The following is a 16,329-nucleotide window of genomic DNA, read 5'->3' on the forward strand; positions in this document are numbered from 1 at the left end:
TAATATTCTTGGTACAATATAGTTATAACAACATGAGGCAACAATTTCGTTATAAAACACAACAGATTTTTACAAATTAATACCAAATAATTAGAAATTTTAAGTGCAAAGCATGTTTCCTTATTTTTTACTATTATTACTTTTATTCACAAACTATGAAAAGTTCAAAAGTCCGTAACCTAAAACAGATCAATTCTGAAAAAAGGGTTAAATATGGTTAAGCAATCTGTATTATATAAAAATAAATTATATTAATGATTGTTTTAATTTATTCAATTCTTAATGTTGTAAAAAGCAGGAAAAAAAAAACATATTTACATAATCACACATAAATATTCCATTCACTGTGAGAAAGAGATTTACTCAACATAATTTTTTTTCTCATGTATTTATAGCATTTATCTATAAAGTAAACGCTGTATGACACAGCAAATCTTATTTTTAATTAGACTCAAAATATTACAATCCTCCAAATGAATCCCATTTAAATCATTATAAATGGCTCTTTTATTAAGTGTCTTCTATTGGTCAGCACCAGCTGCTCACTCAGTCTTATAAGATGATTTATCAGAGTTCGTAACACAGAAGACACTGTTAACTGTTCCACCAGGACAGAAGGCCCAGACCTGGTTCGCTTACGGATCCCTGTGGAAGAAAACAACAGACGTTTGTGGTCTTACTGTGAGCAGTTCATCAGTGTATGATATTGCAAAGACAAATGGAGGATAGAACAGGTTGTATATTCATTTCAGCTTTATTTGGTGTCTAATATTCTCACTATGAGTGTGTATGGAGCCTCCTTCTGCTGTGCGCTGTCCTCCGCTCCTGCGGGGGGCGCTGTGCCGGCTGTGCTCGGGGCTTCCTTCTCTGTGCTTGGACCGCTGGGCGACGTGTCGATGAAGACCTCGTCCACCACCCGGAAGCGGATCTCCTCGCCCTGGTCCATGTAGAGGTCGTGAGCGCCCTCGTCCGTCTCGTACTCCCACACCCACACCTGCTCCGCCTCATCGCTACGTCAATCGTGAAGGAACAGAGCATGCTGGGTAATGACGCTACACTAATAGCTCAAAGTTTAGTTGAGACTAAAATTTTTGACTGTGACTCCTTCTAGAGCTTTGACGCTACAAACTCCAAACTCAGCCCAGATCTCCAGACTGATCTCGCCGGGTGTGCTGTATCTTTTCTAACTGATCCGACTTACGGTTTCCCTAAAAATGATGATTAAAACTGGGAAAAAATCCCATAGACTTCCAATGACAGAATGTTTAAATGAGCCAACACTATTCAAACTCCAACTGTCAAAATTCAAACTTAAACTCCCAGAATCCCTTGAGACTCAATCAAACTTCCCTTCTGTACTTTTTCTTATCCAATCAAACTCACTTAAACTCATCCATCTATCTTTTTTTAACTATATCATGCAAACAATATGCTAACCGACCAATATGTTAGTCATACTAATAACATGTTAATCATATTACAAACATGCTAACAACATGCTAGTCATGTTAAAACCATGCTAGTAACTTTCAAGTCATGCTAGTGACATGCTAATCATGCTAGAAACATGCTAACATGTTAAACAAGCTAATCATGCTAAAACATGCTAACAACATGCTAGTCATGTTAAAACCATGCTAGTAACTTTCAAGTCATGCTAGTGACATGCTAATCATGCAAGCAAAATGCTAATCATGCTAGAAACATTCTAGCAATTTGCTGATCATGCTAAAACACTATTACAACTTGCTAATCATGCTAAAAACGTGCTAGCAACTTGCTAATCATGTTAGAATAATGCTAACAACTCACTTATGCTAGAAACATGTTAACATGTTAAACAAGCTAATCATGCTAAAAACATGCTAGTCATGTTAAAATCATGCTAGTAACTTTCAAGTCATGCTAGTGACATGCTAATCATGCTAGAAACATGCTAGCATGTTAAACAAGCTAATCAAGCTAAAAATGTACTAACAACTTGCTTATCATGTTAAAACCATGCTAGTAATTTTCAAGTCAGGCTAGTGACATGCTAATCATGCTAGAAACATGCTAGCATGTTAAACAAGCTAATCATGCTAAAAATGTACTAACAACTTGCTAATCATGTTAAAACCATGCTAGTCACTTTCAAGTCATGCTAGTGACATGCTAATCATGCTAGCAAACTGCTAATCATGCTAGAAACATGCTAGCAACTTGCTGATCATGCTCACAACGCGCTAACAACTTGCTAATCATGTTAGAATAATGCTAGCAACTCACTAATTATGCTAGAAACATGTTGACATGTTAAACAAGCTAATCATGCTAAAAACGTACTAACAATTTGCTAATCATGTTAAAACCATGCTAGTAACTTTCAAGTCATGCTAGTGACATGCTAAGCATGCTAGCAACATGCTAATCATGCTAGAAACATGCTAACAACTTGCTAATTATGTTAGAAACATGATAACAAATTGGTAATCATGTTAGAAACATGTTAATCATGCAAAAAACGTACTAGCAACTTTCTAATAATATTAGAAATCATGCTAGCAACTCAGTAATCATGTTAGAAAAATGCTAACAACTTGCTAATTATGTTAGAAACATGATAGCAACTTGGTAATCATGTTAGAAACATGTTAATCATCCAAAAAAACCTACTAGCAACTTGCTAATCATGTTAGAATAATGCTAGCAACTCACCAATCATGGTAGAAACATGCTAACATGTTAAACAAGCTAATCATGAGAAAACGTACTAACAACTTGCTAATCATGTTAAAACCATGCTAGTAACTTTCAAGTCATGCTAGCAACTCACTAATCATGCTAGAAACATGCTAACATGTTAAACAAGCTAATCATGCTAAAAACGTACTAACAACTTGCTAATCATGTTAAAACCATGCTAGTAACTTTCAAGTCATGCTAGTGACATGATAATCATGCTAGCAACATGCTAATCATGCTAGAAACATGCTAACAACTTGCTAATTATGTTAGAAACATGATAGCAACTTGGTAATCATGTTAGAAACATGTTAATCATGCTAAAAACGTACTAGCAACTTGCTAATAATATTAGAATCATGTTAGCAACTCAGTAATCATGCTAGAAACCAGCTAGCGAATTGTTAATCATGCTAAAAACATGCTAGCATGTTAAACATGCTAAAACATGTTAGGAACTGACTAATCATGTAAGAATCATGCTAGCAACTTGTTAATGTTAGAAACATGCTAGCAACATGCTAATCATGCTAGAAACATACTAACAACTGACTAATCATGCTAGAATAATGCTAATCATGCTAGAAACATGCTAACAACTTGCTAATCATGCTAAAAACATGCTAGTAACTTGCTAATTATGCTAAAAATGTGCTAGCAACTTGTTAACATGACTAGCAAGTAATCTGTCTATCTATCAAGCATTAAGTTTTTAAAACTACTTTATACTTCAAACTATTTCAGACTGAGAACCCTTAAACTTAGAATTTTTAAAACTTGGAGATCTTTTCAAACTTTTTAAATTTCTTAAACGTTTTTAAACTGTTCAAACCTTTTCAAACTTTCTGGTCAAGCTTTCTCAAACCAACTTCAAAGTTTGTCTTTACAAACCTTATCTAGTTTAATATTAATGTGTTGGTAGAAGCCATGATTCAGGATACAATTTAGCCGGTTGCTGTAGCGACTCTGGCGGAATTACGATGTCGTCAAAGAATCCGAGGCTCACTGCGGAATTGACACAAACTCATTATTCACCTCATAACGACTCTTTACATTCACATCATTTCCCCAAGTTTTTTAAAAATGTTCACTTCCAATTGGGTTCCATATTCTAAATAAGCCACTGTTCTGTAAACAAAGTTCTAAAGCTCTTATTCTACTGGAATAAAGGCTTGACTGTGAATATTAGGGATGCACCGATCAGGATTTTTGCAGCTGATACAGATTACCGACTTCATGTCATGGTGATCGGCCGATACCAATGCCGATGCTTTGACCTTTATATAACTGATATGTTATCTCTCCGATCAACATTCAACTTTTTTCAGATAAAGTAGTGCTATAGATGTTGCTTTTGTTATATTTTTTCATTTTACAGTAATTATGTAATATATGTAATGTAATGTAACTATTGTTTTAACAGGATAATAAATCACTCGTTATACAGTGAACATTTTAATATGCCTTCAAAATTGGGTTTATGCCTAAAAAGTTAAGGAAAAAGTTCAAAAACCTTTGACTGGTAGTGTAGCTTTCCATTAACGTTTATTTCAAGTAATAAAAATGTTTTTATGGTTTTACTTCTAGTTAATGATAATAATGGCACCACTTACCATGAACACCTTCAGCACTGCAGCCTTTAATCTTTCCAACCAGAATCTCATCCAGGAACGGGTGGAAAACCACGTATCGGAAATGAACTGCAGGAGGAGAGAGAGAATGAGATTTTGCTGGACTGACCCAGCTAACAGTTTTTGGTTCTCAAAATGTTCTGGGAATGTTAGTTTTTGGTTCCAAAATGTTCCCAAGAACGGCTCCCTGTTGGTTAGCCAGGAAAGTTTTCTTAACGTAAATAGAACGTTTCATTTAGGTTAGGGGAACGTTTCCGGGAACGTTCTGAGAACCAAAAATTGTTAGCTGGAAGTCGCATGCTGGAGAAGCGTGTGCAGATCAGAGGTTCGCAGTAAAGAAATAATCCCAGTGTTTATGATATGATTTTCAGACTACGTTTAACCTTGGCTTATTTTTAGCTATAAAATTGGAATTATATTATCATTATAATGCAATGCAGGGAACGTTCCGGGAATATTCTCTGTTCTCTGCAAGGAACGTTCTTGGAAAGTTCTTTTTAGATTAGAAAAATTAAACCAACAAATAACCTGCAGGGAACGTTCTCTGTATGTTATAAAAATTAAACATAAAATAACCTGCAGGGAACGTTCTGGGAAAGTTCTTTTCAGGTTATAAAATTAAACCAAAAAATAACCCACAGGGAACGTTCTGGGAACGTTCTTTATAGGTTATTAAAAACAGGGAATGTTCTCATTTGGTTCCCCATAAAAATAACCAAATGGGAACCATATGGGGACATTACAGGAACGTTCTGTGTTTGCTGATGACCTGAGTGAGGAACAGAGACATTAGGAGTTTGGCACCTTTAGTGTGAGACGCTCCATCTCCAGGAAAGATGTAGGAATCCTCTAGTTTAGTGATGTCATACAGACAGATACACAGACCCACATTATACACCACCTGCAGACAGACAGACAGACAGACAGACAGACAGACAGAGGAGTTAGCAGTCATGTAAAGCTCAAGCAGGGCTGAATGTATATGAGATTTGCTAAAACAAGTTATCTAGGAATTATTGTGTTTAAAGTATTGCATTATTTCAGTATAGGGACCGCCAAAAAAAATCTGTTTATTTAATTATTAGCACCTTCTTTGCAAATTTACGATGAAGGAGAGGTAAAAGTCTGGGTCAGCGACAAGCTAAAAAAAAAAATAGCAATTAAGGAAATTAAAGCTTGGTGAGCAGATTTTGACATTTTAATTCTAACATTAATAATCGATAAAAAAATACTTTTATGAAGCGTTTGTTTTTCAATCATGACTCAATATAAACAGGTTAGCACAGTTAAGGGTTTAGCAAATCTTAAGCATGACCCAGTAAAGACATAAACACACATTTTCGTGTCTGATTTTCTCAACTCACCTTGTTGGCGAGTTTCTTGTTGAGTTCTTCGGCGATCGCGTCGTTCAGCTGTCGGTGGAAACTCCAGGGGGGAATCCGGACCGTGTCCATCATCTCCACCAGCACAAACATCCTCAACCAGAAGCAAACCCGAACGCTAAGCACACGGAAACCGGACTAAACGACGCGCTACGAGCTGCAGGACATCCGAGATCTTACCGAAGTGTGAGCATGTGAGTCAACTAGAAACATCTATTAGTTACTGATTTATCAATCTGTCACATAGGCTATGTGATGTCCTGCAGTAGTCTGTGTGCAGACAGATGATATCCATCTGCTCCGGTGTATATAGTTACACTATTGATCTATAATCTTTCAGGATCTGAGCACACAACATGACAACAGCTACCCATGTGCCGAATCACGACAGCGGCTGGCGCTTTACGGCACTGACGTCACAAGACCGCATTCTGCAATAAACAAAAACTTACAAAAAAGGCTTATCTTTTTTATATTTTCAAGAACTGCGTTGATATACATTTGAATTCTTATAATAATTGGCAAAGAATCAATTGGTTGTGCAACTAGTATGAATTCCGTGTATTGTTTGTATTAGTTTTCATTGCACTGATAATTCATCTATTATGCATAATTGTCTTTTATTTTGTGTCCACCAACTTCCATATAATGTGAGATAATAAGGAACATAACACTTGCAAAAACGTGAAATCAGTATTTGCGTAGTATATGTGACCCTGGACCACACAACCAGTCATTAAGGTTAATTATAGATTTATAGATATATAAGTAAATACCTTTCTATTGAGGTATGATTTTTTTTTAGGATATGACAATATTTGGCCAAGATACAACTATTTAAAAATCTGAGGGTGCAAAAAAAATAAAAACACTGAGAAAAGCGCCTTTAAATTTGTCCAAATGAAGTTCTTAGTAATGCATATGCCTATTACTAATCAAAAAATAAGTTTTAATATATTTATGGTGGGAAATTTACAAAATATCTTCATGGAACATCTTTACATAATATCTTAATGATTTTTGGCATAAAAGAAAAATCAGTAATTTTGACCCATACAATGTATGTTTGGCTATTGCTACAAATATATACTCCAGTGAGTTTAAAAACTTTATTCAATCACAAACTCATTTGAAAGAGATTCACATGCAATTCAGCATTGATGAAGACTTTTTAAGACATTGTGACTGTCATTTTTAAAAGCATTGTGCCTAAATGCCATCAATAGACTCGTCCTTTGGCTAATGCTTCAGTTTCCATATCTGATTTACACTATTATTATATGAATATATGAGCCTGGACCACAAAACCAATCATAAGGGTCAATTTAGGTAAATTGACATTTATACATCAAATGAAAACCGAAGAAATAAGCTTTCCATTGATGTATGGTTAGTTAGGATAGGACAATATTTGGCAAAAAATTTCTAAACATTCAGAAAATTGCCTTTAAGTTCTTAGCAATGCATATTACTAATCAAAGACAAGTTTTGATGTATTTACAGTAGGAAATTTACAAAATATCTTTACGGAACATAATCTTGACTTAATATCCTAATAAATTTTGGCATAAAAGTAAAATTGATAATCATGACCCATAGTTTTGGCCATTGCTACAAATATACCCGTGCTACTTGAGACTAGTTTTGTGGTCCACGGTCACATATGCAGCAGAGAGGAGACATATAGTGACATCTGCTGTCCATTTAATGTTTCTCAAACTCTCTCCTGAAAGATCCAAGTGGTATTTATATTTTGCATCGGTAGAGGGCACTGCTGAGAATATGTTTAGAGACTGTGTAAATATATACATAAATCTTATCTCTTATGCTTGGTTCGGTGCAGCACCTGCTTATAAACGAAATTAAAATGCCAGTTTGACAACGATACTGTATGTTTTAGCAAGCGTGTGTACATTTGGACTAAAGTAGGATGTTTAGATTGGACAAGCTGTATTATAGCAAGAATCATGAGACACCTGAAGGGATAAATATCAGATGTTTAAGTAAATACAATTTGTCCGACCATTTAGATGTGTTAAACGAATGTTCTTAAACCATGACGTCTGACGTGCTTATAGAGTTAACATTTATAATCAAGTAAAAAAAAAAAAAATCATAAAACACTATCTTTTTTTTTTTCATAAAAACGTGAAACAACACTCCAGTCGTAATTAAAGTACTTCAAATTTTAATGAAATGTAATCTAATCACATCTAAATTCTGATGGGAAAATATTCTAAAGTCCAGTTTTTAAGTTTTTAAGTAATGCACTGACCAAACATGACAAGATCCTTTTATTCTGCCTTTAATTATTTGTGTTCGGGACTTTATTGACATCAAGTTGCATTTAATTTGTTTCTCGTTCAGAGGCGGAGAGTAGTTAAGTATTTTTACTTTACTCAAGTAAATTTAAAAAGTATCTGTAGGTTCATTAGGGTATTTGTCTTTGGAAAACTTCACTACATTTCAAAGCATAATGCTTTAATAATAATACTTTTTACTGCATTACATTTCATAAATACAAGTTGTTTGTTTTACCTTTAATACTTAAGAACATTAAAAATGTAATTGGGGAGAGTGGGGACAGTTGCAACAAGGGGCAGTTGCAACATGGCTTATTTTTTCAAGCAGGAATAAGATACAGTGATGATATTCATACTGCACGTGCTTTATTTGCCCCTCATTCTTCCTGGACGAAAGCTTGCCAGAACATTACATAATTCTAAATTTACAATGATAATAGCAATGATCCCCTTTAATAGTTAGGTATAAGTGAATAGGTAAAAAATCTACTTGTTACTTAAAAATGTTTTTCATTTACAATTCTTAGTTTTTATACATTTTTAAAGACCCTGACTGGGCACAAATAAAATTAAAAAACTTGTAAAATGATATTTAAGAATGATTTAATTACATTTTATTGGATGTTGGAACTGTCCCTATACTGTGGGGACAGTTGCAACATTTCACTTTGTCTATTTAAGTGTAAATTGTATGTATATTAGCCTATCATATGTAGCCTACACATGTTGCAGCAATATGGGTGAGTAGCTGACAGATGTGGCTTTATTGTATTAAAATGTCGGCTTTCTAATACAAACAGTATGAGAAACTAAAGGAAATGCAAAAAGTGTTGCAACTGTCCCCACTCTCCCCTACTTTCTTGTACTCAAGTAATTCTTTGAATTACTTTTACTTGTATAAGTAAAAACGTAATAGATTTCTAATGTAATTAAGTAATACATATGAAAGTGCAGTAAAACGTACAATATAATGTTGTGAAGTAAAGTTTTCTAAAGAAAAACCCTTAAAGTAGGCTACAGACACTTGAAAAGTAATTTTATAGCAGAGCAAAAATACTTCACTACTGCCCACCTCTGTTCTCGTTTCATATCTTTAATAAATCAAACTACTCTTATCGCCTGATGTTGTTTGGAAACTCCAGTTCCCATCATGCACGTTGTTACGCACTGAACCTTTCTGAGTGGACGCTGCGCTCGCCCAATAGCCGACCGATCCTGGCGTTTCCCAGCCAATTACTGCATTGTTGCTATGACATCTTTTATTTTTAGCCTTTCGCAGCACACCCTCACATATGGCAACACTATTTCGCCAAATTAAATAGAGACGAAGTGAAATAAACATGAACCAGTCTCACATGTGACAAATGCAAATGTTAAATCAGCATGATTTCAACATTATGGATTATATAACAGGTAAAACAAACAATAGTATTAAAGATAAACACTGCCTGTGAAATCAAGTATTGCATCTAATTTTATCAGGTTTAAATGAGTTTAGAGCGTTGTAACAAACGTCTGACCGCTTTGGGTGAGTTGAGTTATTGCGCAAGATCTAATCAATAAGTAGTTCCAGCTGAAAACCCGTCATAGCGCAGGGCGGAGCGCGCGCGTGCGCTGCGATATAAATGCGCAAGGTTGTCAAACAGTGAAGTTTCCACGGGTGCGTGAGGGAGAGTGGACAAGTCACGCCATGTCATGAATTAAACCTAAAATTAAATAAAATAAAAATTAATGTGCGTTTCAGTCAAACGTGACACAAGGCAGCGGCTCTCTGTGAAGGATTTCTTCAACGCCACAAGCACGAATAATCATTGATACTTGTGTGATTAATGGATATAATAAACGCAGGATAGAAACACAAAGCTTTGCATCAGTAAGTACTTGATTTATTTATGTTTACATTACCGACTGCTTTCACGAGAGCGGCAGCAGAATGTATTCGTGCTGGACTTGATGTTCAACGGATACATTCATAATCTTTGTTTTTCTTTTGCATGAGTGATGAGTTGTCGTCCATTTTAGATTGTCATGAAGTAACAAAATAAGATACAAAATGATGCGTAAAGATAACATGGCATGCATTTGCATGCAACTCTATTTGAGTTCGGGATCAATGCGTGTTTGCACAGATGTCCTTGGGTTTAATGGTGTGCTGAGATGACTAAAACAAGCCAGAGGTTGGCAAAAGCTGATTATTTCTCTGCTGTCAGTGGGTAACAGAGTCGCTCGACATTTATAAGCTCATTTCATATCTGAATGTCATTAACTTTAGGGAACATGTTGTTCTGATATAGTTTTTGTGAATTGGAAAAAAAAACAGTCCAGTCATATGTATAATGTATAATTGTGGTTTTGAATTAAAACCGTAATTAAAACCTGTCTGGTCACTCTTGGAGTTAAATAATGAAGTTATTTAAAAGAAAAACGAAGTTTCTTTGAGGGAACCCCCAACACACACAGCTGCACAACATGGAGAGCAACTTCCAGCATCCCATCTGCTTTAGTTGTATTGTGTTTGAATGCGTTGCATAATAGTGTTTAGTTCAGTTATCCATGTTAAACACTGTAAAGTTAAGAGTGAGTTTTTAAATCTGCTTTATGGGGATAAAGTGAACCCACTGGATGTTTTGTATCGGATGGAGTGTAAACAAACAATCAGGCTTGTGGATAATTGTTTAGTAACGTTATTAGTTTTCTGTCAGTCGCTTAGGATCAGAACTCTGACATTGAGTGACATTGAATGCAGGATATGAAATTTTAAAATAGATACACTGCTCGTTTAGTTTATTTGATCAAATAGTAATATCAACATTAAATGACAGCAACGCCTGGAACAAATATTTACTTGTAAACGTTTACAACTGACATTATTTATGCGTTGTGAGTAAGATAATTGCTCAAAGAGAATGTCAGCTCACTTAACATCTATGTCCATATATCTAAGCCTCGTTTTAAATTCGTTAATGCCTGAAAGATGCAATAATAGTGCAGGTATTTATGATTTATTAGCCTGTCTGTGTATGAGCGCACTATTTAACGCGTCTATTTTCTGAATAATCATAATCCATTTCATGACTTTTACCAGCGGTGACTGTCCTCATATGTGCTGCAACTCATCGTGGATCCACCTCTATTAGAAATATTAGAAGGGCGGTGCATTTATAAACCGAGCTTTAACGAAGCTTATCAGTGTTTTGAGAATGCGGAGGCGTCACATCAACATTCACACGCGTGGTGATGACGTCTAGGCGGCGGGCGTGGGGCATGCTGGGAAGTGTAGTTTTTAACCCCTGCCTTCAACAGCACCATTTTATTAGCAGTTTATACTCTGACACAGTCAAAAGTGTGGCCTTTTTCACTACTAGGACAAATAACATTCGTTTGGTTTAAAGTATAAATATATCCTTGTAGAATATTCCCTCTTAGTGTTTCTTTGAGTGTGAAGCGTTAAATTTTCCTCTCTCAGCACATGTAATCCTAAGTGCTTTAGCCAGAGGGACAGATGAGGGATTTCGTTTAGATAATCATGGATTGGTACCTTGGCCTCAGCATCTGTTAAAACAAACAAATGTGCATACTGACAGTCGAATTTCGCATTAATATTGTGTTTAACTGATCTGTCTGTTTTTTTGTTTTCTGTTTTTTAAAGGCTTTGAAGAAACTGCGTCTCGGAGAGCTGCTGTCTTCATACGTCAGTGCTTCAGGGTGAGGATTTTTAAAAATCAGCTGGTCTCTGACAATCACTTTTAAGCAATCCCTGAGCAACCATCCTGAAATCAGAGGCCCTTGCTTTTAAATTGACGCTTAACCCCGAGACTAAAGACTTTTCACCTTGAGGAGATTTGCAGGAGATGTTAGGACTCTAACCGCAGGAACTTTCAAGACGCAATCAAATTCATCATGCATCTGGAGGTGAAGGTCGCGTTGAACTTCATCGTGTCCTACTTGTACAACAAGCTCCCGCGCCGTAGGGCAGATCTGTTCGGCGAGGAGTTGGAGCGTATTCTGGTGTCCCGCTTCGAAGGGCACTGGTACCCTGAAGCACCATTACGTGGTTCTGCCTTCCGCTGCCTCCATCTGGGAGCTCCCAGAGACCCTGTGGTGGAGCTGGCAGCCAGGCGGAGCGGTCTGGACACCGAAGAGGTCCGTGCCAATGTTCCCCCCGAGCTCAGCATTTGGATCGACCCTTACGAAGTGTCCTACCAGATTGGGGAGAAGGGTGCCGTGAAAGTACTCTACACAGAGGATCCGCCGGGTTTAGGGAGCGATGCCGAAAGGTCCGACATCGCTCTTAATGGAGACGTGGAGTTCGAAGACGTCAAGAGTCTGGGCTTTAACCCAGAAGCTCAGGTGTTTGTGCCCATCGGTGGCCAGGTGTCGCCGGTTATGCTCTCGTCACTCTCCAGTTCACCAACTCCTCTTTCTACCTCATCTTGCCCTGGACTCTTCGGCTACGCCGCTCCCAGCACTCCCACCAATCCCAGCACTCATTCCTCCAACACATCCACCCCGTCGCCACCAAGCGCCGGCCTTTTGTACTCTACACCCAATTCCAGACCAACACCTCAGCCGATCACCTTCACCACAGCCAGCTTCGCCGCCACCAAATTTGGCTCCACCAAGATGAAGAAGTGCGGGAACCCTGGAGTTGCCTCTGGTTCTGCCGTCGCCACAGCCCCGCAACAGAGGATGATCACACGCTCCCCCAGCACCATCTCCCCACCGGGGCTGGTCAAGCACAAACCCCTGTCCCTTTCTATGCACTCTCTAGCTGGACCCATCCCAAGCCAATTGTCTCCCAATGCCAAAGAGTTTGTTTTTCCCGCTTCCCAGAGGCCCCTCTACTTTGACGCCGAAGGTCCGCCAATGACGCCGTTCCAGGCTCCGCTCCCGCACGCCTCCTTCGATCCGTTCTCCAGTCCGCAACCAGGTCAGGCTGTGGGAATCATTGGAGGCAGCAGTGGAATTTCCTTCATGGATAAACCTCCATTCGTGGAAGGACTCGGATACAACCTGCAGTATTCCGGCCAGGCTTTCCAACCTGTGGTTTTGGCCAACTAAAGTCTCAGAGTTGAAGAGATCCCAATGCTGAAACACTTTCCTTGAGGACTATTATTATTATTATTTTTTTTTCTCCATGAATCATTGTTACTACCACCATGACAAATCAAGAGTATTATGACTACTAATTGAGTATTACTTGTTTCTCGTTTCATAATGTTGTTTATTTTTTTATGAATTGACTATCTCTTGGAGTAACCAGCCTCCTGTTGCACAGGTGTTTTTGCGTTTGTTGTTTTCAGTAATGAGTCACTTTATCGCCCAAATGTTTGTCTCTATAATCTGCTTTGATTAATCCTACTTTTGAAAAAATCGATTCTGGGAAAAAAAGCTAATATTCTTGCAGAAGATTCTAGATGCCTAAAAGGGATTTTCAGGAGGGTGTTTAAGTTCAGAAATATGACGCTCTGGAGATTACAGCCACGTTAACAGTTCGGTCACACCTCAGTGGTCATAATTGAGGATTTATGGTAATTTTATGACGCGTTCTCTGAACCGACGTGGGTCACGTGCTCTTGAGCTGATGATTTAGAGACTGCTCATGTCTAGCATGTTGGTTTACCTTTAGGATTCTCCTTTTCAGTTTGAACACATTGAGCCAAATCCTGATGAAACCAGCTAGTGTTTAAACCTGTTTTTAGTTCGATTAAGAAGTGATGTTGTGTATTTTCATTCGGGCAGATCTCAAGAAGAAGACAAACAGGATTGTTGCTTTAGTGTGATTGGTTTCGCACTTGGGTCCCTGGTGCATGAAGGTACTGGTTGGAGGTTTTGAAGCGATGGGACATGAGATTAAATGTCATTCGCTTTCCAGCACAGAGACTTGCACTGAAATTAATGCTGTTGTTTTTCCATGTTCCAGAGGTTGTAAACAGTGGTGTTGAAGAAAGAGATGCTACAGTGAAAATTGCACTTCGTTTTCTCTGCTCTAGGACTCTGAATGTTACCTCACATATTTTGACTGTAGTGGCTGTGTTTTGTAAAGCGTTTTATTGTGTTGGGATGGAGACTGGTGTTCTAGAATCTTCTTGAAGGTAGGAGCCAATGCTGGCTTCCTTTATGACTTCACTTCCCCCTCAGCGTACCGTCCCGTCCAGCTGCGCCGCACTTTACGCACCGGGCCTTTGGAAAGTCCCATAATGCCTCACAATAAACGCTAGATGCTAGAGGTCCTTTAAATGCCCTTTAATGGCCAATTATGTCTGAACTATAGCTTGGTAATGTAGTTTAAAGATTGTATTAAAAAAAAAAAAAAAAGATGAAGAAATTTCTAAGATGTTTGGGTGAGACTGTACTTGTTGTGATGACCGTCCTCGACATTTGAAATGTGAACATCGGCTTCATGTGTATTCGATCGTTTCCATCGGTTTGATTTGGGGGTGGGCGGGGGGTTAGATTTCTCTATAAATGCTACGACTGGGTGTATTTTTACATTTGTTTGTAATTTATTTACAATTTTTCTATATTTTTTCGTGCGTTTTTTCAAAAGAGTTCTCTACGGCATTTATAAAGCAAATGAAGAGATATATACGATGACGTGAATATGTATATATTTCTTATGTTTGAGATCTTTTGTTTAGTTTCTTACGTGCTGAAGTTATTTTTTCAGAAATAACTATATGAATATAAATATATGCAAGATGAAATGACTAATAAAATGTGTTTAACAAAGTGCTGAATGTGTATCGTACCTTCAACGCAAGTCGTTCACTTTGACACGGGTATTTTTCGGTTCGAGGTTTCTCATATTTACAGTAGGGTATAGTAGTGTGTGTTTTTATATATATTAGTTTATCAAACGAAGACATGAACCAAAGCATGGATGGTATTTAAATGTTCAGCTAGTGGTTCCTCCTCAGTGTAAGTTTATCTTGCATTAACAGGGTTATTGACCCTTAAATGCACAAAGATCCTCTTTTAATAGTTTTGTCAATGTTTGTTGGGAAACGGTTTAAAATTTTCAATAATTTAAACATTTTCCAATAGTATTACAATGTAAATGCAAAACAAAATAAGAGTTCCCGATAAGGTCAATAAAAAGCATTCACCTTTCTAAAACAACTCTAGCTTTGTTTCTTTTAATGCATTGTGATTTAATTTGAATTGAATTGACAGGGTTTTGATTAATTCAATCCAAAAACAGTTAAAAATCAATAAGATGTGACTGGAAACATTCTGACGAACATCCAGCCATACTTTCTTTTCTCAGCAGGTCCTTGTGTTTGTTTTTTGACACTATAAGCGCCAAATTAAAACATTTCACCCTTTCAAACTCTTGAGATGTGTGTTGTTTTAACCTCATTGTTCTCATGCAGCTGTACAAACACCTGCGGCTGGGAACGAAGCCCAGGGTCACAACCTCTGAACGCAGCCAATGTTAACATGGGCCATGTAGTTTTCCATTGAGTTTGAAATGTATTGATTTTTCTTTTTGGCAACAAAGCAAGTTTCCATGGTGTACATAAGCTCCATTTATATGATCACATTTGCACTTTTTTTTTTTTTTTCATGATTGTTTAAATTGGTCTAACACCTGGCATAACTTTGAGTTTATGTGGCTTTAATATCTGGATGAGATTTCTTCACCTTTAAATTTTCAATTTGAAATATTTTTTAAAAACTTAGACCAAAAACAATTCTGTTGAGGTAACTGATGCAGTTCATTTTACTCCAAAACCAAATAGTACAAACATTTGTAAAATATGCTTCATTTTTAATAACATTTTGGAAAAATCTTAATGGTCCTGCAAATAGGCATACGTTTAGTTTTGGGGGTGAACTATGACCCAGACATGTATATTTGATGAGAATTTGGTTTTTACACATACATTATTTATCAATTTTAATTTGATAAGATTTTTTTAAAAAATATATAATGTATTTGTACACGTTTTCAGGTATAATCTCACTATATACATATTTAAAGATGTGTCCTATTGACAATTTCTATTATATTATTATCTAATTCTATTTTAAGGAAGCCAAAACCTGTCATTAATGTTTTGTTTTTATGGAACGAGCACGTTTGAGATGTGAATGTCTTGCATTTCTTATAACTTCAAACATCTACAGTCTCGGCAAAAGAAAATTAAAAATCAGACTGCCAGTATATTAAACAAATTATATGATGTCAGACACACTTGAGGTTAAATAATAACAAAAATAAAGCCTCAATGAAAAAAAACAAAACATAAGTGTGAATGAAACATGATTAGGTTACAGTTAAAA

At 36.8% G+C, this 16,329-nt stretch overlaps 2 protein-coding genes across 2 annotated transcripts; one reads left to right on the top strand and one right to left on the bottom strand.

Annotated features, from left to right (window-relative positions):
* Window positions 1-489: 489 nt before the first annotated feature.
* Window positions 490-6,370, bottom strand: polr3h (polymerase (RNA) III (DNA directed) polypeptide H). The gene is made up of 6 exons (XM_073847998.1): window positions 5,720-6,370; window positions 5,160-5,256; window positions 4,338-4,424; window positions 3,666-3,729; window positions 779-1,010; window positions 490-645 (listed from the first exon to the last, which is right to left on the bottom strand). The coding sequence occupies exons 1-6, from the start codon at window positions 5,828-5,830 to the stop codon at window positions 595-597; spliced, it is 642 nt and encodes a 213-aa protein (XP_073704099.1). The 5' UTR covers window positions 5,831-6,370; the 3' UTR covers window positions 490-594.
* A 3,305-nt stretch (window positions 6,371-9,675) lies between these two features.
* On the top strand, window positions 9,676-15,376 carry tob2 (transducer of ERBB2, 2). Its single transcript, XM_073848008.1, has 2 exons — window positions 9,676-9,913; window positions 11,690-15,376. The coding sequence occupies exon 2, from the start codon at window positions 11,941-11,943 to the stop codon at window positions 13,099-13,101; it is 1,161 nt and encodes a 386-aa protein (XP_073704109.1). The 5' UTR covers window positions 9,676-9,913; window positions 11,690-11,940; the 3' UTR covers window positions 13,102-15,376.
* The last annotated feature ends 953 nt before the right edge of the window (window positions 15,377-16,329 follow it).

Source organism: Garra rufa, chromosome 1 (assembly GCF_049309525.1).
Source record: "Garra rufa chromosome 1, GarRuf1.0, whole genome shotgun sequence".
Classification (NCBI taxonomy): domain Eukaryota; kingdom Metazoa; phylum Chordata; class Actinopteri; order Cypriniformes; family Cyprinidae; genus Garra; species Garra rufa.

Bases quoted from the DNA above. Each gene is read 5' to 3' on its own strand.
- polr3h (XM_073847998.1), bottom strand. From the start codon at position 5,830: ATGTTTGTGCTGGTGGAGATGATGGACACGGTCCGGATTCCCCCCTGG. The intron at 5,257-5,719 runs GTGAGTTGAGAA...GTCTGTCTGCAG, and splicing joins ACAAGAAACTCGCCAACAAG to GTGGTGTATAATGTGGGTCT. The intron at 3,730-4,337 runs GTAAGTGGTGCC...TCAATTCCGCAG, and splicing joins CAGTGCTGAAGGTGTTCATG to TGAGCCTCGGATTCTTTGAC.
- tob2 (XM_073848008.1), top strand. From the start codon at position 11,941: ATGCATCTGGAGGTGAAGGTCGCGTTGAACTTCATCGTGTCCTACTTG.